Source organism: Bacillus rossius, chromosome 1 (genome assembly GCF_032445375.1).
Source record: "Bacillus rossius redtenbacheri isolate Brsri chromosome 1, Brsri_v3, whole genome shotgun sequence".
NCBI lineage: Eukaryota > Metazoa > Arthropoda > Insecta > Phasmatodea > Bacillidae > Bacillus > Bacillus rossius.
In genome coordinates, this window is record NC_086330.1 from 279,708,622 (window position 1) to 279,732,469 (window position 23,848).

Sequence of the window (23,848 nt, forward strand, 5' to 3'; positions counted from 1 at the left end):
CATTCAGCCGAGATTTTATTTCAAGCGCGTTCTACTGGTATTAATGTTTAATTCTTAGTATGTAATTTTTTTTTCAGTTGAGAAAGAGCTAAAACAATTTATTCTTATATGTTGTCAGTTGAAACAGGTAACTAAAGGATACGTTCGAGCATACATTCAAGCTGTTGTTGACAGCAATAACTGTCAGAAACCGATAAATGGAGTGTGGTATTTGCGAGCTCTCCTCGTGCCTACTAACATGCTCTCACGTCTGGCGTTCCCCTGACTTATCCAGGTCTCTTATAATATGTTGCTGAAATTATATGCAAATTAATATAAAAACATTAAATAAAAAATGTTTGCGCTACTTCCAAATGCATTGAGAGACAGCAAAGGCCGAGGAGCAAAAACTTTAATCGTGCCTCCGCCCTTTTATTTAATGTAGACTACAACTTTTCAATATAGAAAAATAAAAATATGTGCACATTGTCACGAGTGGGAAAACAGGTTCGGAAAGGACATCACATTTAATTAAATACAGTTTTATTTGCTGCTAATATTTACACTGTTGATTAATAAAAAAAACTTAAAATGTCTGTTGACAAATTAATCACTCCTTCGTCCAGTTCACAGTTCACTCTTCCCACTGTATCTCGGCTCTGCAGTCTACCTCGCTCCGCGCCGCGACACAGTCTCTACTCTCGGAGTCCATAGCTTGTCCGGTTATCGCTCGCCCGCTTCACTTCACTCTCCACTCCACTGTCTCGGAGGCTGACGTCACCGCTTCTGTAATGGTTCCGCACACCTCCCACGTGTCGCGTCACCAGCGGCGACCCGATGTGAACAGAACAGTGGAGTCCTATTCGCGCCACTCCACGCGGTGGCCTCCGGCAGCAACAATGGAAACCATACACGTTAGGCGATATGCACGTGTCATATAACTTGTAATGTTTCCTATGAATTCTATTAACAATCTCAACCCCTGGAGCCCAGCTCACCCCTCCCCTTGCCACTCCCTCTAGATAGCCCTGTTTACTTCCCAGCACTGCTCTGGTTACAACGTACTTACGGGTTCTTCAATGCCGTGGATATAAATGGCAGAAAGCCTGGAAACTTAAAGTCCCATCCCTCAAAAAAAAAAAAAAAGGAGTACGAAGTATTTTTTTTTTTTTTTTTTTTTTGTAATACAAACTCTTTCATATTGTAGTTACGTTTCCCTCTTCAGATCAATACTAATGCTTCCATAGGATGACGCAGTGTCTCTTTTTCGTAATTAGTTTCTTTGAATTTTTTTTTCAAACCATCAACAAACAAGTTTAATAATTCCAGAAATTTCTTGTATTTAGGTGTGTGTATGTGTGTGTGAGTGTATATATATATCCTGATACTTTTTTTTTTAATTTTTGAAAGGGGGTGGGGGCAGCTGCCAACTTACCTGGTTACGCCCTTGCAGAAAACTATGCACGAAATTATATTTCTTACGTCACGTCACAGATGGACTTCGACCTCAAGTGCCGAAAGATAATAGCTCTTGCCCAACGATTTAGTTTAAATTCCTTGAACATAGTTACATTTCTTCAACTATTCCCTGATATTTATATACAAGTAATTTCAAAATGTCATGATAATTCCATGAACTCGCTGCTTTTTCCGGACCTGGATACACTGTTTATGTCTTAGTATTATGCCTATGATAGATATTCAAAAACATTTGCTGAACTTAAGCTATGTATTTACTAGGCAACATGTTGCTCAACATGAAGCCCAAAATGTTAAGTGACGACATGGAACTATTGCTTTGCAACGTTGTCTGTCCACTCATGATCAGTCGCTGCCAACATGTCGCAGCGTGACATGACAACTTGACAAAGCGCACGTTAAACCACGCTACTGACATCGTCGCTGGAACATCTATACTTTCCAACATTTGATGAGAAACTGCAAGTGCACAGAGATAAACATGACGCGCGTCATGTTCTGCATCATCTGGCAACGTCGCGTGCTGTTGTGCAACGTTGACAAACAATTTGAGCGTTACGTGTTGTGCCTCAATTGTTACCTAGTGAATATATGCTTTTTAAGAACACAAATTCAATAAATTCTTCAAAACGTACTGAATATGTATCATGAAGTTAAGTCCAATATCAAATTGTTGAAAACATTAACAAAGTTATTGTGCAATACGAATTTGGAATCTCTCAACGACCTGGAGCTGATAAAAGAATGGAAGTAGGTGGCATCTTCAAGGTTTCTTTCTTAAATAAACTGAGGCCACCAGCTCACCGTATGGAACTCGTTAGACAGCAGTAGCAGCAAATCGAATCATGGGAAGGCTTTCTTTGGTAGCCTATCGATGTGAGTAGAGGCCTGTAAGATTAACGTGGTTTCCTGGTACTAGGCTAAAATCCATAAACCTGTACCGTCATCGTTTTTGAGTTGGTCATTAATTGGATGCTTACACATATTTATACTATGCTGTTTGCCCATAATTTGGTGATGTGGGTTTATTTTAAGTGTTTTATGTTTGCTTCGAATATTTCTGACCGTGTTGAACAAGCCACGAAACATTTTTTTTAAGTCAGTCGAATTAATAAGAGTTTGTAATCTAGCCAGTCGCTACATCATTGTATGATATTTTCACGTCTCTACAAATGACTTTTAATAGAGAAAGCTTCTTTCATATTTACAAGGAAGGTCGTCAGGTCACCAAGCCTTCTTGCGAACAAGTTCTTCCTCAGTGAAGTGCTTGAGGGGGTAGTTTCTTGTTAACTACAGTTAATTGTTTGTGAATGGTGTTGTCAGTTCAATATGTTTATTTAGTGGTTTCAAGAATTTTAAAAATGCCAATTTATTTTCAACCTTTGCGTTAACTAAAACATGTAGTTATGTTGTATATAGTTTTATATTACCAGTTTTTATTTAGTCTTTTCGTAAAACACTTAAGCTTTACCATGTCACTAATCAATTTGAAAAAAACTATTCTCACCGAAATCGTGAAAAGTGAAATTTTTAAGAGTTTAGGAAAAGTCAAATTTTGATATATCTACGACTGATACTACCTTAAAACGTTTTTTGACGAAGGTTGTGTACAAAATGGTTAGATCAAAAATTGTTATTATATGGTTGCACTTAAAACTAAAGCTAACTTATAAAAATATATTAATTGTTCCCAAAACCAATTGAATCAACAAACCAATTACTTCTCTATGATTACGATTGCCTGTCACTGTTACTGTTATATGACTATATTTAGCTGAGACTGTTACTGCTGTATGACTACGATTGCCTGAGACTACTATTGCTCTACGACTCCAAGGACCTGTGTCTTTATGAAGGCTAGCCTACAGTTCACAGGGATGAAAGCTACAAACACAATCCTAACAGATCCAAATTTTACCTAAATAAAAGGTTAGGCAAGGTTCGGTTTGGTCAGTGTGATAAACATTAGTTATTAATTATTTTTTTAGTTTTTAATTTTTTTTAGTTTATCGTATATAAAATGAAAGGTTGTTTAGGTTATGTAAGTGTTTTTTTTTAGTTACTTTATGACCGTCAAATATATAAATCCTTGCAATACGGTGTTTTTTCACGAGCCATTGGAAAACTTCGGAGAACTACGGAATTGTTCGGTTGTGTCTCTCATCACTGTGAATAGTAGGCTTCCCCTCTATGAATCAGATAGCCCGCGACTGTACCTTCTATATTAATAATATGATATGTGTCTAATACTGCTCTATGTCTATGATTGCCTGTGACTGCTACATTTCTCTGTGTCGGCTCTTGATGTCCAATTTCCGAGAAGTTTTATCATGATCCAAAACTACTGAATGGGCAGAATCTATTTTAAAAATTCGATGCACCAACTCTTGCTCTGTAATTGAGATATATTTTTAAAAGGAAACATATTCGATTATTACCTCTTCCCTATTATAAAATTAAATAATTTTATTCTTTATATTCACCAGCTACTTAAATTCGTTGCATTATTTAAAATGCCAAACCAAGCCCAAAGTACACGAAAAGAAGTCCCATGTGGAGCCATGCTCTCTTTAAAAGTTGGACTCACACCGAGAACTAACTTAGTTTGACTTGGATTTATATATATATTAAATTAAAAACAGTTTCTATACATTTTGGTAACAAAAATTTCAATTGCAGAACCGCAGAGTTGGGTGTTACAATGAGCTTAACGTATCGGCTGACACAAATGTGTTATTCATTAGTATCTGCCGAAATGAAATAAAAAATACTGTTTAGGTATTTCTAAACTCTCCGTTGACTAAGAAACAATAAAAAATCAATAATTCAAATTTATCTACCACGAAATTAATGATATTATATTGAATATATATATATATATAGATATATATATATAATTATTATTATTTATTATTATTTGAGTGCCTACCAACAGTCAAAGCCTTTAACAGGTAGGCACTTAACAAATATTACATAAAGAAACAACAATAACATACACAAAACACAATGATAAACACAACAATAAAAATGGGACAACACAAACATAAACACATGACAAAGGACCCTTATAAGATTAAGTAGATAAATTTGTCAAATTTAAATTAATTCTTATCAATGAAATAAAAATAAAACATTATTTACATCAGAAGTTATCTTAACTGCAAGAAAATTAAGAATTCAAAATATCTTTCATAGAGAATTTTTCCCTTTGGAAAGGGTCTGAATCTTTCAAAATATCATTACAATTATCAGTACACCGTTTTGATAGCTCATTTTTTATGTGATACGTTCGAAAGGGTCGTATTGTTCTATGATTGAATGAAGGAACTCGAAGACCAATTTTGTTTAATATTTCAGTGCTGTGGTAAACATTTATAAAACAATTAATTACAAAAACAGTATCAGAAACTTTCCTTCTAAACTGCAGTGTATGCGTGTTCAGGGTTTCAAGGGTTAGATCGTAGTTAAAATTCTCTGAATTATCATCTATTAAATGTTTGTATAAATGTATCTGAACAATTTCTTTTGTATATTTTCAAGTCTATTTGAGTCAGTGGTAGTTATAGAGTTCCAGATGACAGAGCCATACTCTAATCTCGATCTTACTAAGGTAAAATAAAGACTAATTACAGAATCAAGAGAGCTAGCCAAATAAGTTAAATATTTTATAAGCCCAATTATTTTGTTTGCACTTGCAATTAAATTATCCACGTGGTGATGAAAGTAAAATTTTGAATCTAAGAGAATACCTAGATCACGCATACAATAAGTTCTCTGTATCATGTTGTTGTTTATTACATAGTTAAAATTTTCTGTATATGTTTTCCTAGAATATGATATTATTTTAATCTTCTTAAGATTTAATTTCATTCCGTTAGTTTGACACCACTTAGTTACATTATTTATATCTTCTTGCAGCAATAAACAATCACTTGGTGTTCTAATGGTACTATATATTTTTAGATCATCCGCATAGAGCAAAGCTCTCGAATGCTGAATAACATTAACTATGTCGTTTATAAAAATTACAAATAAGTAAGGTGATAAGGTTCCACCCTGAGGAACACCAGACGGTGCATTAAAAGATGAAGATAAAGTGCTACAAATACGAACAGCAAAGGATCTTTCATTTAGATAGTTACAGAACAAATTAGTGTAGGAGGCATTCAAACCAAAACTAGTTAATTTATCTACAATTAGAGAGTGCTTGCATGTATCAAATGCTTTACTTAAATCGAAATATATAGCATCCACTTGTTTGCGGGATAAAATTTCGCCGTACGTATAATTAACAAACGCAAATAAATTTGTGATCGTAGTTTTACCAGGTACAAAACCGTGTTGACTATCCGCTATTAAATGGGATGTATGAAAAGAAATATGTTTATGTATAATTTTTTCAAAAACTTTAGAAAAGCCACATAAAAGTGATATCGGTCTATAATTAGTAACTAATTGTCTATCACCTTTTTTTAATACTGGGACAACAATAGCTTGTTTCCATAATTTTGGATAGATTCCAGAAGTCAGACTTTTATTGAAAATGTGAGCTAATATAGGTGCTAATATCTCCTTGCAGCCTTTAATAATAAAGTTGGGAATACCATCTACTCCTGCTGATTTGGTTGATTTTAGACATTTAATAGCCCAAAGAACGCGGCTGATTGTATATATATAAATATATATATATAACACGTTCTTTGAATACACGTGGTACGAACATGTATCATTTATTAATATGAACAGGCAATTATAAAATTCTGTTTAGTATCAGGATCTGTATCTGTATAAAAAAATTCAACGTAGCTGCCCAGTTCCTATAACGATCAGCTCATTTTAGTTTACGCAAGACGAAAATTAACTTTGAAAAAGTAAGTTTAATGATTCAGCTTGTGTGTAACACAAATGTATCACATATTCAGCCAGCAGCGGGCTGAATCAGTAGGGGGTGAGATAAGAGTGCAGACATCACAGTTGGAGCTGGAGGTGGAAAGTCTCACGAGGAGCACAGCACACAGCCGGCCGGCCGCTGGAATGTTGGCGCTGTGCTCTCCAGTGGGCAGACGAGTCTCTGCATGCAGAGTGCGGTGGTGCAGGGTTGACAATCCATCGACTCCGCGAACCTGCAAACACATCGACATCCCCGGTCATTAATATTGTTCTCTCGGAAACATCGTGCAATGTGTCTGCAACTGTTTACGCTTTCAATGCCATGAACTGTTGTGTGATCATTTAGTATTGGTCTTTTCCTATGCAAGGGCGCATCAAGAAAGGGGGGAAAATATTGTTCAACCGTTTGTTATTGTTAAAAAAAAACTGCAAAAATTCGCCAGTCCAGTGCTTACTCGGGCAAATGTCACCTGTTCATTGGCTACAGAATTGTAAGACTTCTGGACTGGGTAGCCTCGTGATTAGCTGTTTCTGAGTTCTCCAGATAAAACTGCGAGCCAATAGCAGATCAATCCAAACGTACAAGTATTTGAAATTTATCCTATCGTGATATGAATTCGCGAATTGTTTAGGTCTCTAATTATCGTGTATTAAAACATGTATAAGACGCTATAATGGTAAAGATATATTTTTTTTAAAATAAATTTTTGTATTTTTTTGTAATTATTTACAATTATATGGTCTCATAGACCCTCCTCTTCCATGAAAGAGGTTGGCTGGATAATTATTCATTCCTTATTCTGTTTCGAGCGGGATGCGCTCTTAGTCCCATGGATGTCACACGTGAAACATAGTTTACAGCTAACTTACAACATTATTGTACAGTAGACAGGGCTATAGCAATCTCCAATACTACATTGTGTGTTAAAATATATGTATTTTTGCGTTATGTTCTTGCGTGATAACACTGCGATGTACATATGTAATTCTACTGTGATGTGCATGTTGCATTCCCACGGAAAGAGTCGTCAACATCTGCATAAATCTGATAGTATGACATCTAGCGGCTAGCCCCCAGAGAATATTGTTGTAATATTTCCACTATAGAACACAGGTATATCTCGGTGCCCACTTGAAGGCAGTGTTGTATTAGGTCAAATAAGATGCATCCTAACAATTGCAAACAAAATCCGACAGTGGAAACCAGGCAAAGTTCAACTAAGACTCCTAGACCACATTCAACTGTAAACGTCTGGCTACATACCAATGCAAAGTACCATGACAACATTCCACGTGTCGCTACACAACCCATCTCATACATTCTGCACATATCTGGCCACGATAATTATTTATTTTGGATCGAGTAAGGGTTCGCGAACTATGGTATAGCGCTGAACTTGTAATTCGGTATTGCCAGTTTATATTTCAAGGTGCCAGTTTATATTTCAAGGTTGCCTGATATTCTTATAAAATCTTTCCAGGCAATTGCGGACTGGGTCCTAAACAACGGCTAAAAACCATCACTTCATCGATCCCCTTAAAATTTGGCACTGAATGTCTCTGTTTATAACTATCTCACTGTTAAAGAGAAATCAAGCCATATAAATAAATCTTTTCCCTCGGTATGCAGCTTCTTCACCTAGTGGCGGAATTAAATCCACTCCCGCCTTTAAGAGTGAGAACGCACTGAAAGCACGTTTTTCGCTCACACTTACTTACAGTTACACTGCAAGAAAATTGTTATCTTTAAATGGTTTCTAGTAACTTATTACAAAATATTTTAACTCACAGCGAGATGCCATATTATGATTTAAGTAATCGTAAATTATACTTCTACACAAATCTTGCTTTTATAAAATGGGAATTTGTGTAAATAATTATTTAATGCTATAATTATTAAGCTGTGTATAAATACAATATAAGTATTCTCCCTTGTTTTATATGATTGTTAATATGTACTAATTGTGTTCAAAAAGTAACGGAAATTTTTTACTTTCGCTGTTTTTTTTCGTTTTGTTGGTAAACATGTCCGAAAAATATCTGCACATTGTTAGCCATATTGGATGTTTAGTTTGTTGTCAGCTGTCAAAAAGGTTGAATGTGTTTTGGTACAATCGGTGATTTGTTAATTGAATTATTTATTTTAAGAAAGTGGATCTCATAATTAGCATTATAAATTGTTATACGAATGGAGTAAAGTGTAGAAAAGTTTAAGAAATGTTAAATATTGTTTTTGCAAAGTTAGAGCCAGCTTCAGACGAGGGCTCAGCAAGTCCGAGAAGCAAACGTAGTTCACCCACCAGCAACTGCTGCTGCCTGCAGAATGCCAGCGTGCGGCGGGAAGTCACCAACCAGGAGTCCGGCCTCAAACTCCAATGTGGCTAACATTGTACTGATACTTTTCAGACACGTTTATCAACACAACAACGAAAATAATTGCGTGAATAGAACTAATGCAAGCTGCGGAATTATTAAATTCTTGTATGTGAGTTAGAAATTCAGTCGTGAAATACAGTCCTTTCAAACTGTTTCCTCAACGCTTTAACACTTTACCCGACTGGGTATGCTACAGATATAGTGCAGACCATAAGCTGGACAGTATTCCTGTAGTAAAGCATGCACGACAACTTGCTGAGCGCTTCATACAGGATACAAGATGGCGGGAAGTGACGTGTCGAAGCAGCCAGCGGCGCGCACCTCAGAAGGACTGGCAGGTGCGGTAGAGACCCGTGTAGCCGCAGAGGCGTGCCCTCATGGCCGGCAGCAAGATGGCCGCCGCAGAGAGGTTGTCGAGGAAGTTGGAGCACTCGCACAGCAGCAGGTACATCTTGTCTCCGCCCGACACGGACTTGTGCAGCGTGATCCTCCGCAGCCCCACGCTCTTGGGCAGGTAGCGGTACAGCATGCGCGCCCCTGAGAACCAGCAAACAACCGGTCAGACGGGTTTTATATTATTACTACCTCTGTATATAAGTCGCGAGTGGATAGGATTTACTCTACGTTTTTCAGAAGCGTAGGATGAGCATCTTGGGAACTTCACCGCTGCAGTGCGCTGCCGTAACGCCCTGTATCGTCTTAGTTATTTACACGCTAGAGCGCAGCACTGTCACCCGCTCACATTCCCCGCACCCCCCGCCCATCATTCACTGCAGCTCAAGGTCGTTCAACGGGAGGGGGAAGGGGTGTTTGAAGAGTTCGACACTTGTCCGCTAGGGACCACCACAAGTCGATGCCCTAGAGATGGTGGCGATTGCGGCGGTTAATTAACCAACTACCTCAAAACCGTATTAGAAATTTTAACCTGGGCTAGCGACTTCTATACAGTATATATATATATATATATTCAAAGATAATACAAGGAACATCACCACCGAGCTTCAAGTCTGTAGGACAGGCACTAGAAAAAAGGGAAGTTTTGATTTTCAAGTCCCACTGATTACACAATCTCGGTGCATCAAGGCTATGCATCGGTAAAACTGGGACGCCTATCTTCAGCTTCATTTTATGGGAAGGCATTCAAACCTATAGGCCAGTCAACAAGAGGCAAAGTAAGCACTTTTTACCAGCAGACCTGAAAACTTGATATAAGGGTAATTCGAAGACGCGGAATCTAAAGGTGTTAAAGTTTTTGAAATCGGACGTGAAGTTTTTGGAGAAAAGGGCTAAACATTGGTTTGACTCAGTTTTTCTCAGAATCTAGGCGTTTAAGCGAAAAACGTTTCAAACAAAAGTTGTGGAACATTAAAAAATACATAAAAAGGGTTCTCGGGTACATCTTCGTATTTGCAAAAATGAGCGAGAAATATTGGAGAGAATGTAGTAAAGCGTAATTGTAAAAGTGGGGCTAGTGTGCATGCGAGCGTACGTGTGAACTAAACACAAACGAAGGGTCTTAGGCTAATCTCGGGCCTCTGGGGCATGAAGCGTATAAGCCAGCCTCAGGGTATTTTATCAGTCTTTCTAGGAAAATAATTAGCCAAATTACGTGATCGTCCATTTAAATCACTACAAGTATTTTATTCAACTAAACCCCGCAACCATCTTCGTGTTCACCCAGTAGCAGCCGGAGAAAACGACAGCAACAGGTGGAGTTCGTCGTTAAGGGCGGGTTACAGTAGGTATGACGTCAAACCTTATCAAACAATGGTTATTGTTTTATTTTCTCGAACTATTAATATTTTTATAAACCCCACCGACCGGATGAAACCGATTAATTAAGCCCCATTACATATTTAATTGAATCACAGGAAACTTAAATCAATACCATTCAAGGTCGGAGATAACAGCGTTACCGCTATCGCGGGTGGTCGCTCTAATGGTGTACCAATTTGCTGATATCGATGTTGATACCTACAACCAATGTGCACTCACAGGCTAGCAGTAAAGAGTTTTTGCGCTCGCATTCACAGAGACCTAAGGTTAGGAGCTTGAATCTAGGACTCATTTTCACATAGGCAAACCTAGAATTCCTTCACCATCAAACTTTTCCCGAGTCCACTATATATCAGAGCCGCTTTTTCACTGCATATCACCCTCCCCTTCCCGTGGTCCACCATTTATTATTTTCGCCCCGTACGCTCTTGTGTTCCCGACTGTATATAAATATTATATCAATTAATTTTATGTCGACACAAAATTAACGCTCGACACTCGACGGCCAAAGACGAAAATTACTCGCTAAAGCATGAGAAAATAGAAAGAGAGAACAAATGGTTTCTTCTTACTCGCACTCCCTAGTCTTGACGGAGAGGCCCGAGATTAGCCGAAGGCCCTTCGTTTGTGTTTAGTTCACACGTACGCTCGCATGCACACTAGCCACACTTTTACAATTACGCTTTACTACTTTCTCTCCAATATTTCTCGCTCATGTTTGTAAATACTAAGATGGAGCTGAGACCCTTTTTAATGTATTTTTTAATTCTCCACATTTGATTGAAACGTTTTTCTCTTAAACGCCTAACTTCTGAGAAAAACTGAGTAAAACCAATTTTTAGCCCTTTTCTCCAAAAACTTCACGTCTGATTTCAAAAAAATTAATACCATTCGATTCAGCGTCCTCGAAATACACTTATATCAAGTTTTCAGGTCTGCTGGTAAAAAGTGCTTACTTTGCCTCTTGTTGACTGGCCTACTAGGCAATATGTGACGGGCGCTCCAGACTGTAGCGCATTACAATTTCAAGACGATATCTATTGATGAAGTTTTCAACTTAACTGTTATTATTAGCGTCTTTAGTTCGCTATCAACCGCGAGCTTCACTACGCAGATGGGTTTCGCCAAGGAGAAGGATAGGAAGTGGCCAGACCTTACTATATGACCATGTGGCGGACATAGAGAGATGACACAAACTCCCTGTTTTGTGACTTTGACCTACCACCTATGATTTACTATTATATAACTGAACTTATCACTTTTTAACTCCCTTAGGTGTGGAATTTCAATATTATATGTAGTCTATGTCACTCTCCAGCCCACAAACTAACTACTAATATGCAAAAATATCATGTCGATCCGTCGCTCCATTGCTGCGTGAAAGAAGGGCAAACCCAATTTCACATTTATAATATTAGCAGTGATGATAATTGGCCCAAATTTAGTGCATCACATGCCACTGGAACTGTTGTCAACATCATCTGAAAAAATCAATGATACACTGTTTTGTTTATAATTGGTATGCAAACTGACTGTGCTTTTCCTAAAATTATTAAATCAAAACAATTTTATCTTTTGTTGTATTTTAATAAACTAGTAAATTAAAATATTTTCTTTAATGAAATTTAGTGCTAACAGTTTTAATAAACCCAACAATATGGTAAATAAGAGCCACATGAGAAAATGTTTTGACAGTTATGCTATTAGCAAATGAGTTTATTTATATTGGGGCCATTAATTTGACACCGTGCTGCTTGGATTAGATATGTTCATTGCCCTCAAAATATAATGACCTCATCTTTTAGTTTATTACTCACTGTCGTTTTTTGTTTCCTTTGTGTTTACTCATTACACAGATAACTAAGAGAAAAGCGCTGCTCGTGGTTTAACATGCCGGATGTTATGGCAACGACTCCCGTTAAGGGCCAGACTACACCACCGACGCGGGCCTATAGAGTCACGAGGAAATTGAATGAGCTACGATAAGGGCTGAGGCAACTCATCCCGGCATCAGTGCCACCCGCTCCCTCTTAACCCATTCAACTAACCTGCGATTGACTCAGAGTAAACTCCATCCTGAGAGTATCACGATACACTCATCCAAGTCCATCACATCTCATTGGACTCCTCAGAAAGCCCAGAGAGGCTGTGATTTGGTCGAAGCACATCCAGCTTTACACTAGGCTTATCCGGGCTAGTACCGGAGCTGTTTCGCCGCACACTGCGTCCGCCCATCAACGGAGTAGAGCCTCCTCTAGACATGCTCTGGTAGATCAGAGCCAACTTTTTGCCAGTACATTTCCTGGACATGCGTACCCAGGCGCAGCATGGGAAACCTCAGCGCATCTACAGGGGTCGTCCCGCACCCTTGCCTGGCAGGAATTGTGTGGTCTGTCGGACCGTCAACTGACATGGTAACTGGCCGCATTCAGGAGCAGTGAAAGTAGAGCTCATGAGACCTGCGTGCCACGAGGCTGGCGCTCACCGGTCCAGTAGAGCCAGTTCCTCTCGAGCGCCTCGCGGTCGTCGCCCTGGAAGACCCGGTACACGGACACGATGTAGCCGGTGGCGGGCGGCGGGGGCCGCTCCCGGCGCGGGTCGAGGGGCGGGCGCGCGATGGTCGCCACCTCGTCGAACAGCTCGAGCGTGTGCTCGACCGTGTGGCGCGTGAGGCGCGGGTGGAAGCGGCGCAGCGCGGCGGCGCGCAGGTCGCGGTACAGCTCCTCCGGGTCGGCGCGCCGCTTGTCCACCACGTAGTACGAGATGAACGGGAACTCGGCTGTGCGAACACGCGCACCGCGCACCGCGCAACAGTCCACAAACAAGCATCTTTACTATCATGTGTCTGAAGTAGCTTGGCTTCTGGGTCACCTGCTCAGGTAGCTGCTCCCTGACGATGGCGACTGCAATGGCGACCGAAACGTCAGTGAACTATCCGCCAAGGACACGGCTACAACCCAGAAGCCAAGCTACTTCACAAAGTTACTATATTAGAACACTGTAATGTTTCTGCTATGTTACAAATACGCAATAATATTTTTTTTTGCAATATTGCAGGAACGTGTATTAATTTTTTGTTGTTGTATAGCATGGCGTAATTATCATTGAGTAATAATCTAACTTTATTTGCGAGGAATACTAACTGTCATGTAATTAAAAAAAAATCTCAGTTATTTAATTTTATTTATAATTTTAAAGGTAGTTGCCCAGTATTTTAACGACTGCGACTTTGACACATGAAAATGAAAATTAATTTGATTAATTTTAAGACATTTAATTAAATTACATAAATATAAAATAATGATGTAAAAAATAGCAAACACTATTGATAAAAAATAATTGTAACCATTATGGTTTTAAAGAATTTTTAAGCGACGATTTATACTTTGAGCTAGTTATTAAATTATCAGCATGGTAGAAATAAGTGATATTATTACAAACATATTTTTAACTTTTTACAAAGGAAAAGATGGAATATTTCAACACAGCGACCGAAACTAATGTAAAAGTGGTTTTAGGCTACGAATGTTAAAACATATAAGTTATTATGGGTCATGGTATAGTTGCATTTTCCACCAAGGTAATCCACGCTTGATATAAAGTGAAATCTAACTACGAATTCCTCCTCTATTAAGAAACACGACGGATGTTGTTGTGATTTGGTGGGTTTTCTCAGTATGCACCCATTTTCTCTACAAAATGTATTCTGTAAATCCTATATCATTATCACTTCATTCCACTTCTGTCTCTAAATACCAGGATTTGACGAGATGTGAAAGCCACGTTTTGATATATGCAAAAAAAATATGAAATATTATATTCTAAAAGTGAATTTGTAAATAAACATATTTTAAATGATCCTAAATGATTCATAATAGATCAATTTTCACGATTTATGAGTGAAATATGACTGACTTGTAGCAGTTTTCATAATCTCACGTTTATATATTTCAGAAAAGGTTCGTCATTGCATAAAACCGTACCGCAATACAATTGGAAAGTGGTAAGTCTCATTTAGCGAAGGCTGTTACATATATCATTCAAAAACATTATCATCATGTTTCACTCAAATTTTAAAGTGTTGCAACAACATGTATCGACCATCCAAATATGCACATTCTGAAATAATTTTAGGCAACATTGCATCAATGTTACTAATGTAAGGTAGTGACCCCTGCCTGTAAAGGTCCGAGGTTCTGACTCCGCCACAGTAAACTCTGTAAGGAGGGGGCTGGGGAAGGAGAGGATATTAGGTAGGGGGTATAATCAAGATCGTTTTTGCAGGGATTCTGGATCTCTGGATCTTCGTAATTATCGGTTAAGTATTCATTTCCTTAGTCTAGAGAGTCATGAGATGAAGTCAGATGCTACTCTCATTCCTGTTCGGTTCCTTAAACACTCACAGCTTCAGTAGCTGGATGCTTATACTATCTCTAACTTCGAACCGGAGACCCCCATTGTATACGCAAACCGAGTGCAGTACATCCTGACTAATCGGGTATGCAACCCAATGTACTCGTTATACCTGACACTACCATTAAAGCACGTCTCTAATGCACCTCTGCAACTATCGCTTCTCTACTATATGATAGCTTCTAACATAGATAGCACTGCTCTTTTCGATTGCTTCAGCACGAGTTCCAGTGACCTCTTGTCCCCAGCGCACACTCCCATTCAGCGCGAGTCCTTCACAAAGAGAGGGACTGATGAACAGCAGCGGCGGCTGTCAGAGGGGTGACGAATTGAGAGCTGACGATGCGAATACACACACACACAAACACACGTGCCCAGAATACTATAAAACACAATATTAGGTTCCCTTACGTTAAACACTATTTTTGTCATCTGCAAGTATGTATCAGTGTCCCACAATTCAGACAACTGCAACCATGCAGGTTGTAACAACCGAGAGCGATGCGTGCGTGATGCGCGGCCGTACCGTTCTTCTCGAGGTTGGCCAGCAGCATGCCCTGCGCAGCTGCCTTGGCTGCGCCCACCTCGTTCAGCAGCTCGATCGCATTGCTGCGCTGCTGGGTCGCCGGGCAGTCCAGCGGCGACTCCAGCACCGGGTCGATGGGCTCCAGCGAGGTCATCAGGTGCATCAGCATGCACAGCTTGGGGTCGTCCACCTCGAGCATGCTCAGCCGCCCGGGGGACTTCCTCAGCAGCGGCATCTGCGGAGATGGAGGGGGCCTGTGGTCGGGATTGTGCTGGGACACACCTTTATGATTTATCTATCTTGGGTTTGAAGCTCGTCCAAAGTGAGGGCAATAGAGACAGTTGTACGCCACACAAAGTCAGTGACTTCTGGAGGGAACCGGCCATGGACTACAACAAGGAATTATCCAAGCATTTGCACCGAGTTATTTTGGGGATCCATGGGAAACAGAAATCCGGATGGCTTTACCTGGATTAAAATCCTGATCATAAATGCCAGACCAGATTTAAATCTCTGCACTGCATCGCTCTGTCGGAGGGGGGACTCAAGATTCTGACGAGTCCCTGCATCCAGCCGGGACAGCCAGGAGAGGGCGGTATAGTAGGGGAAGGAGTAGTCCACGGACCCGAAGGTTGCTAACAGTGGGGAAGGGTTGTCCAAAGTGGATTGACACACTACTTTCGTTTGCACATGTAACAGCAGGGAGGAGTTTAACACAGGTGTATGTGTAAATACCAAAGGTCTTTGGTATTTACACATATAAGTTCTATGGCTGACATATTATATGTAGATATTGGATCATTGGGTTAGGTAGGTGACAAGTACAATTCATTACACTCCAATGGTCTTGATCTCACTTAACCTTAAGTGCGATATATCGGCGTGATCGTAACCTTCCCGAGTACATGGAGACTGCAACTTTGTGTGTGTCTTTGGTGCCTAGGGCAACATGGCATCTTCATTGTGGTGATAGCCAAGGCCTAATGGTCGACGTGTGATGTCTGAAGTCCCCTCTTCACCTACACTCAAAATTCTTATCAAAATTTCATTGGAAAATATTACTATTTTCTTTCTTCAAAACTTGAGAGAACAATAAATGTAATGTTGACATTAAAAAAAGAAACAAGCTTTTATTTAAATGTACTAAAAAAGTAAAATAGGTAACTTTAAATAAACATTAAGTTAAGTTATTTTTGTATGTAGCCTCGTAGACTAGAAGCCTCGTATACCTGTGGCCTAGTAGCCTTGTAGCCTCGTAGCCAGTTGAAGCCTTGCAGTCTTGTAGTTCTGTAGTCTAGTCGCTTCGTAGCCTCCTAGACTCGTAGCCAAGACGACTGGAGTCATATACGGCTGGAGCTATAGACTGTTCGAGCCAAAGAATTATGGAGCCAATGACTGTTTGAGGTATTGTATCCTATAGTAAATTGGCGATCAAATCCTACTGAATTGAATGTTCGTGAAAATGTTCGTCATTTTCGTTAAATGTACGTAGTCAAGCATGTATTATCGTATCCTACTGAGGATCACGTATCAAAACAAGTTGAATTTTCGAACAAATTTGTTTCCTTTTAGTGTAATGCGTGTCCTGTGTGTGTGTTGTGTAATCATTGTATGTACTGTGTATCCATTGCATGTTCATTGCATGTCATGTGTGTATAATGTGTGTCTATTGTGTGTACTGTGTGTCTATTAGGATTACGTGTTGTGTGTCTATTATGCACGTGTTGTGTGTCTATTACATGTTGTGTGTGAATTGCGTGTCCATTTCTTTTGTTCAATTTGCTATCAAATGTGCTTCCTTTTTTGAATGTTGTTTTGGCTCGTGTATTATAGTAAATGGATCTTGTTTTTGACTAGTATATTATTTTCAGGTATATAAGCGAGTCCCAGACGAAATGACTTTCAGTTTGTTACTGACTACGACGGTGTAAAGATCACCTAATTTGACTCATATGATACATAGGTCATGTAATTACACATTTTTTTGGGATCTTGATGGCATCTTTACCATATTTAACAGCGAACTCGATTAATGTTTTACCATCGTCTACAGGAATCCTGACAGCAGCGACGACGAAGGTGAAGCAGATCCCGTTGGCATCGACGACGACAACCACGAAGACCTTGATGGAAGCTGTACCATAGACTGTGGAGATCCAGTAAGCGTGGATGCAGATCCCGATGGAATGTTCATCATCGTCACCAACAACAATAGAGGAGAGTAGTATAGAATAGGGCATACTGGGACATGGCGTTGGCGCGTGGTGCTGGTCCGCCATCTTAGATTGTGACGTCACGGTGGCCATCTTGGAAAACCTTGACCTTTGACCTTAACCTTGAACTTTGAACTTCAAAATTAGCCAAAATTTAGCCAAAATCACCGTAATTAGCCAAAAATCGCCAAAAATTCCAATTTTTTTGGGAAAAATCCCGCTAAAAAATTACAAAAAATTTCACAATTCAAAAATTAGGATTTCGAAAACCTCAAAATACTTTTTGCCTTAGAAAGCACAATGTCCTAAAAGAGGATTAAGCATCCATGTCTAAAGCCTCTGACAAGCCTCTTATGTTATCTAGGATTATGACGCCATCTTTGATTATGAATCACCGTTTCAATTTCCGTAACGGTCGCCATTTGGAAAATCCGTAATTTGTATGTTAGAAAATCGGTAAAATTTATCAATTAAAAAAAATTAAATAATCGAGTTAGTAATACAAATTCAATAAAAAATTATATTAAAAAATTAAATATACCTACACTTACGTCATGGAGCTCGGAGTCCTCGGTTCAAACCCTGTGAGGTCAAAAATTAAAAAAGTTACGACCGATCCTTCCTTCATGGAAGCCGCTGGCAGACTAACCTCCCACCACTTATGTCAAGGTATATATATTGTCAGCGAGTATGACGCCATGTCCGCCATCTTGGAAATATTTATTTATTATCCGATTTTATGATTTTTTTAAATTTATAAAATAAATAAATATATTTTAATAAAAAAATCATTAAAAATAACTGTTCATGTTTCGTTAAGACCACCATCGACGTCATTTTAATTGTTTTGCCCTCACCAGGTTCGAACCGAGGACTCCGAGTTCCATGACGTAAATGTACATTTTTAAAAAAAATTAGAAATAATTTTTATTAAATATTTTTATTATTAAATTTTATTGATTATTTTTTATTAATTTTATAATTTCCCCGATTTTCTAAAATAAAAATTACGGTTTTTCAAGATGGATGACCGTAACGGAATTTGCAACGATGACGTCATACTCCAAGATGGCGGTCATAATACTATATGACGTCAGAGGCTTATCGGAGGCTTTAGACATGGATGCGTAAGTCTCTTTTAGGAATTTGTGTTCTTTCTAAGGCAAAAAGTATTTTGAGGTTTTCGAAATCCTAATTTTTTGTATTGAGGAATTTTTTGAGATTTTTTTAGCGGGATTGTTTAAAAAAAATGGAATTTTTGGCGATTTTTGGCAAATTTTAAGTAATTTTGGCAAATTTTGAGGAATTTTTTGCAAAATTTGGAAAATGTTGAGGGTCAACGTCAAAGTTAAAGGTCATCCAAGATGGCTGCCGTGACGTCAAAATCCAAGATGGTGGGAGTACACACAGCACACGCGCCAGCGCCAGCGCCAGCGCCATGTCCAAGTATACTACTACTGTAAAGGTGAAATCCATGTGCCTACTGTGGAACTATCTGCAGACATTTCAACTCCTCGGTTTAGGTTGAAGGCTCATATACTAACAAGCACACAAACATTTTGAAAGACTACTATTTTTTAATTATGTTTAGTGAGTCGAAATACATTTGTACTTTTCTTGACGATATCAAGCAGAACATTATAAATGATCTTACTGATGAAGTATCAACGTACGGATCTTTAAAACATAAATTGTGGCTGAACTGTGTGTATGGTAAACCGTATCCGTTCGAAGACCAAGTGAAGAAGTGCGCATTCAAGACAGTGAATACTCCCATTTACAATTCCGACGATGTGAAGCGCCAATGCAGAACTAAATGTTTATTAGATTGCTACATTTAGCTAGTGTTCCTGTAATAGTGTAATATTTATGGTATGTATATATATAGTAAATTTGTTGTTTTAAAGGCCTTTCCAATGAAGGCATATCCTAACCGAGAGGTAGGGCCAAATTCTAGTATTTGGAATAACTGGGTGCTATATGTGTTCCACAAAAAAGCCAGAGAGATACCAGTTTAACAGGTAGTCAATTCCTTTTTTGTTTAATAATTATCAAAAAATAATACTTTACGTATACCTCAACTTTACAAATAATATCAGTACTTTATATAATGCTGATAACATGATTAACAACGTAGTAATGAATGTTTCACGTTATTAAGTTTCAAACGCACCAAGCTAACACAAAATAAATAACAGAACATTTATAACAAACTATCGCCGCAGCGATTCAGTAATTTATGAGCACATTCATATAGTTAATCTGCAAGGGGAAATTGTTCCCGATAAAAAAGAACACGAGACAACAAATGCTAGCAAGCGTTACGATATCATTATAAGAACTAGAAGTATTATGAGTTATATGGACCCCTCGCGACCAAAGTAGGGACACGTTACATAAGACACAATGAAAGACTAAGACATCATTCACTTATGTGTTAGACAAAACACGTGAATTATAATATACGTGTTATACATAACTTTCGAAATTACAAAGTTACTGCGTTTTTTAACATCTCGGGGAGACCCAGAATTAACAAATATACGAGGTTAAGCAAGCCCACAAACAAAAAAGGGTAAAACATAATTTAACTCAAAGGAATTTTCAATAGGTGACATCCGAAAGAGAATCTATACTATTATTATAAAGCTGAAGAGTTTGTTTGTTTGAACGCGCTAATCTCAGGAACTTTTGGTCCGATTTGAAAAATTCTTTCAGTGTTGGATAGTAAATTTATCGAGGAAGTCTATAGGCTATATTATATTATCAATAAAATTAGGGATCCTTACTAAAAGTCCAATTTAGAATCAAATGCGTTGGAGGGGGTTAGATACAACATACAGTACACGTACGAAGTGTGTGTTGACGATACCGCAGGCGCTAGAAGTTAACGACTATTTCATTGTTAGTGCAGTCCTCATCACCGTTGAAATTTTGCGGGTACTTTAAATATCAAAAATTGCCCTTTTTTTTCCAAGTATATATATATATTACAGACTTGAAACTTCACAGTAATTTTCCTTATGTTACGCAGGATGACATTTTCCGAAAATTAGATCCCATGGGTGGTTAAAACCAGGCAACAGTGGGTACTTTGTCTGCATGAGAACAGGATTTTGCATTGTTCATGCCTTCTGCGTCTCCATGGCAACGGGCATCGCGCGGCAGTGGCTTACCCACAAGGAGGGGCATGTATAATGAGCGGCGCAAGTGTGATCTGCCTGTAGACTGCCGTAGCGAAGTACGGGTACATCAGTTGTACGTTGCGTGCACGAGTCGGGAAACCATCGGTGCTATTCATTTTCTCTCCGGTACATTATACAGCATTGTAATAAATTTTCACTGAATTTTTTTTATTTACCATTACTGTAAATGGGTGATGTGGCTTAATTTTTTTCCATTAGTATAGCCGAGCGAAGCCGGGTCGGGCAGCTATTTAGCATACGGTAAGGGTCACCGCCCTACTTAATTTCCGTCTCCTCGAAGAAGCTCTCACTACTAAATTACAGAAAGTTGACTACATGATACCTATTTGGTTCTAGCTCTCAGATGAGCTCTGCCCAGACTACCTATAAGAATAAGGTCGAAAAATGGCTAACCAAGCCTTATAAATGATCGGCATGATGCAGCGCGCATGCGCCTAACCCCAGGAGGGGAGGCCAAGACCGACAATATACTAATCAAAGAGGAGGGGAAAGGGAGGAAGGAAGCGCCAACGCCCGCCGCGGCGCGCGAAGTTCAAAAGCAGCAGACCCGACTGCTTCAGTTTTATTTCTTAAACCTGTCACATTAGTGGTATTATTAATTACATAAACATTTTTTTAATTTACCAAGGATTGAAGCAAGGGCACGAATCTTTCGATTTAATCAGTAAATTAATGAGTGATTTTTTGTATGATTGGAATTTTTCCCGAATTTCTAGGTTAATTATTAAGAATTTCCAAGACGGCGGTCAATGTGTCATTTCCGACTTACTAGAGGCTGGTAGTAGAGGAATTTAAGCTGCTTTTAGAACCTTTCGCCATATTTATTGAAAAAATATTTTTTTTTTCATAAAATTAAATGCTTGTATAGGTCAAGTATCGAACCAAGATCATGAATCAATAGAATCAATCTGAATATTAATGAGTAGATTTTTATATGGATTTTGGAATTTTTCCCGAATTTCTAGCTAAATAATTACGAATTTCCAAGATTATTCCCAAATATCAAGATATTGTGCATCCTGGCAATAAATAATTACTGCATTCTAGTGGGTAAAGATTAAACTAACATGGCGGCAGTGCACTCTAGCAGACGTAAACAAAATGGCGGTCTCCAGCAGACGAAAACAATATGGTATACATGATGTCATACTAGCTGGCGATATATCTACCTTGGCATTAGTGGTGGGAAGTCATATTGTCGGTGGCTTCCGTGGAGGAAGTATCCTTTGTCATTTTATTTTTGCCATAACCGGGTTCGAACCTAGGACGTAAGTGCGTTTTAAAATTAAAATTTGGTTAGTAAGATTGTTTTATTAAATTTAAAATCTTCCCCGATTTTCTAGTTTAATAATTTCTAAGTTCCAAGATGGCAGACGTGACATCATAATCCATGATTCTGGAATGTTATTTTTAAAATTATTATTTTTTAATATTTTTAAATTTTTTCCCAATTTCTAGCATAAAAATTGCTTTTCAAGTTGGTGGTCTAAACAACATTGCAACGTTTTAGACTCCAAGATGGTGGGCCGTAAGTAAACGTGCAATGATGACATCATACACATCCAAGATGGCGGGCGTAACGAATCGTGCAACGTTTCTAGTATCCGAGATGGAGACCATAAAGAAATGTGCAGCGGTGATGACTTTATTCAATATGGCGTAATTTTTTATTAAAATTTTATTAATACAGGATGTATCAAAATTCATGTTACAACTCTTGAGGGTAGAAAGCTCTTATTATTTGCAAACATTTTTTCCAATAAACATGTTGCCGGAAACGCGTAGTTAAACCCCTGTAGCCCCAGAAAGAGTCAGCGTAGGCAACCCGTTGGGCTTTGTGCAATGCAGACGATGCTGTGGTGAATTACGTGTTTACGACGCCGGGCAGCGCTCGGGAGGACTGTACGATGTCGAATGCTGATCCCCGCCCCTTTTTACTTCCGTTGGTAGCGCCCTCGCCTCTTTTCTTCCGTTCGTGCTGTGCCATAGCACTGCGCAGCGTGACATCGCAGTGTCGCAGTGTGTTTTGATATCACTGGTGGTCTGTCGTTGACTGTTCTGTCGTACAAGCAAACTCGTGGTGTCATTTCTTTCGCTGTGGTTCTGAAAAGGGCGACGTTTTAGTGGAGCTCAATGGAGTAAACGGACATGCTACTTTTTTACGGGGAAGCTAGACAAAATGGACGAGCCGCCCGTCGTCTGTACGAAGATCGATATCCGGGTCGGAGGATTCCAGCTCACACCATGTTTGCAAGACTTACTCAGCGAATGCGTGATACTGGTACATGTGCCATCACAAGACCAAATGCTGGTGCTCCACGCAGGGTTCTTACTCCCAGTTTTGAAGAAGATGTACTTCAGAGATTTGAGGAGAGTCCGGATACGAGCACAAGGGCAGAAGGTTCCGATATGGACGCTGAAAAAATGGCTTTTTGGCGAGTTCTTCATGAGCAACTCTTGTACCACCTTCAAAAAGTGCAACGCATGGGTCCGGCGGACTATCCTCTTCGCATGACCTTTTCTCGTTGGTACATTCGAAGAATATTGAGGAACCCCGAGTTGGCGGTTTTATTCAGCGATGAAGCCAAGTTCACTCAAGACGCTATTCTCAATTCGCACAACAGTCATGTTTGGAATGATGTCAATCCGCATGCAACGTGTGTTACAGCTCGCCAGGAACGTTTTTCAGTTAATGTGTGGGCCGGTATTGTTGACGGCGTACTCATCGGGCATTTTTTTCTTCCGCCACGACTTACCGGCGCCGGATACCTCCTCTTCCTTCAGAACGAACTACCAGGTCTTCTTGAAGAGGTTCCATTGCATGTCCGACGTGTGATGTGGTACCAACATGACGGGGCACCACCTCATTTTTCCCTGCAAGTGCGAGAGTATTTAAACCAAACATTTCCAAACCGATGGATTGGACGAGCGGGCCCTGTCGCATGGCCGCCAAGGTCACCGGACCTAACCCCGTTAGATTTCTTTCTGTG

General features: G+C 39.2%; 1 protein-coding gene across 3 annotated transcripts in view; it reads right to left on the bottom strand.

Moving 5' to 3' along the window:
- Positions 1-505: 505 nt before the first annotated feature.
- The window catches only part of LOC134527640 (uncharacterized), a 52,566-nt gene continuing 29,223 nt past the window's right edge, over positions 506-23,848 (bottom strand). For 2 of the 3 annotated variants that reach the window (XM_063360501.1, XM_063360500.1), the window contains exons 3-6: positions 15,440-15,674; positions 12,986-13,279; positions 9,046-9,261; positions 4,787-6,581 (exon numbers count right to left, since the gene is read on the bottom strand). In XM_063360501.1, the coding sequence (XP_063216571.1) occupies positions 9,047-9,261; positions 12,986-13,279; positions 15,440-15,674 (744 nt within the window). In that variant the 3' untranslated portion in view covers positions 4,787-6,581; position 9,046. Of the gene's footprint in view, positions 865-4,786; positions 6,582-9,045; positions 9,262-12,985; positions 13,280-15,439; positions 15,675-23,848 lie in introns of those variants that run through there. The other variant, XR_010074233.1, reaches the window with a different exon arrangement.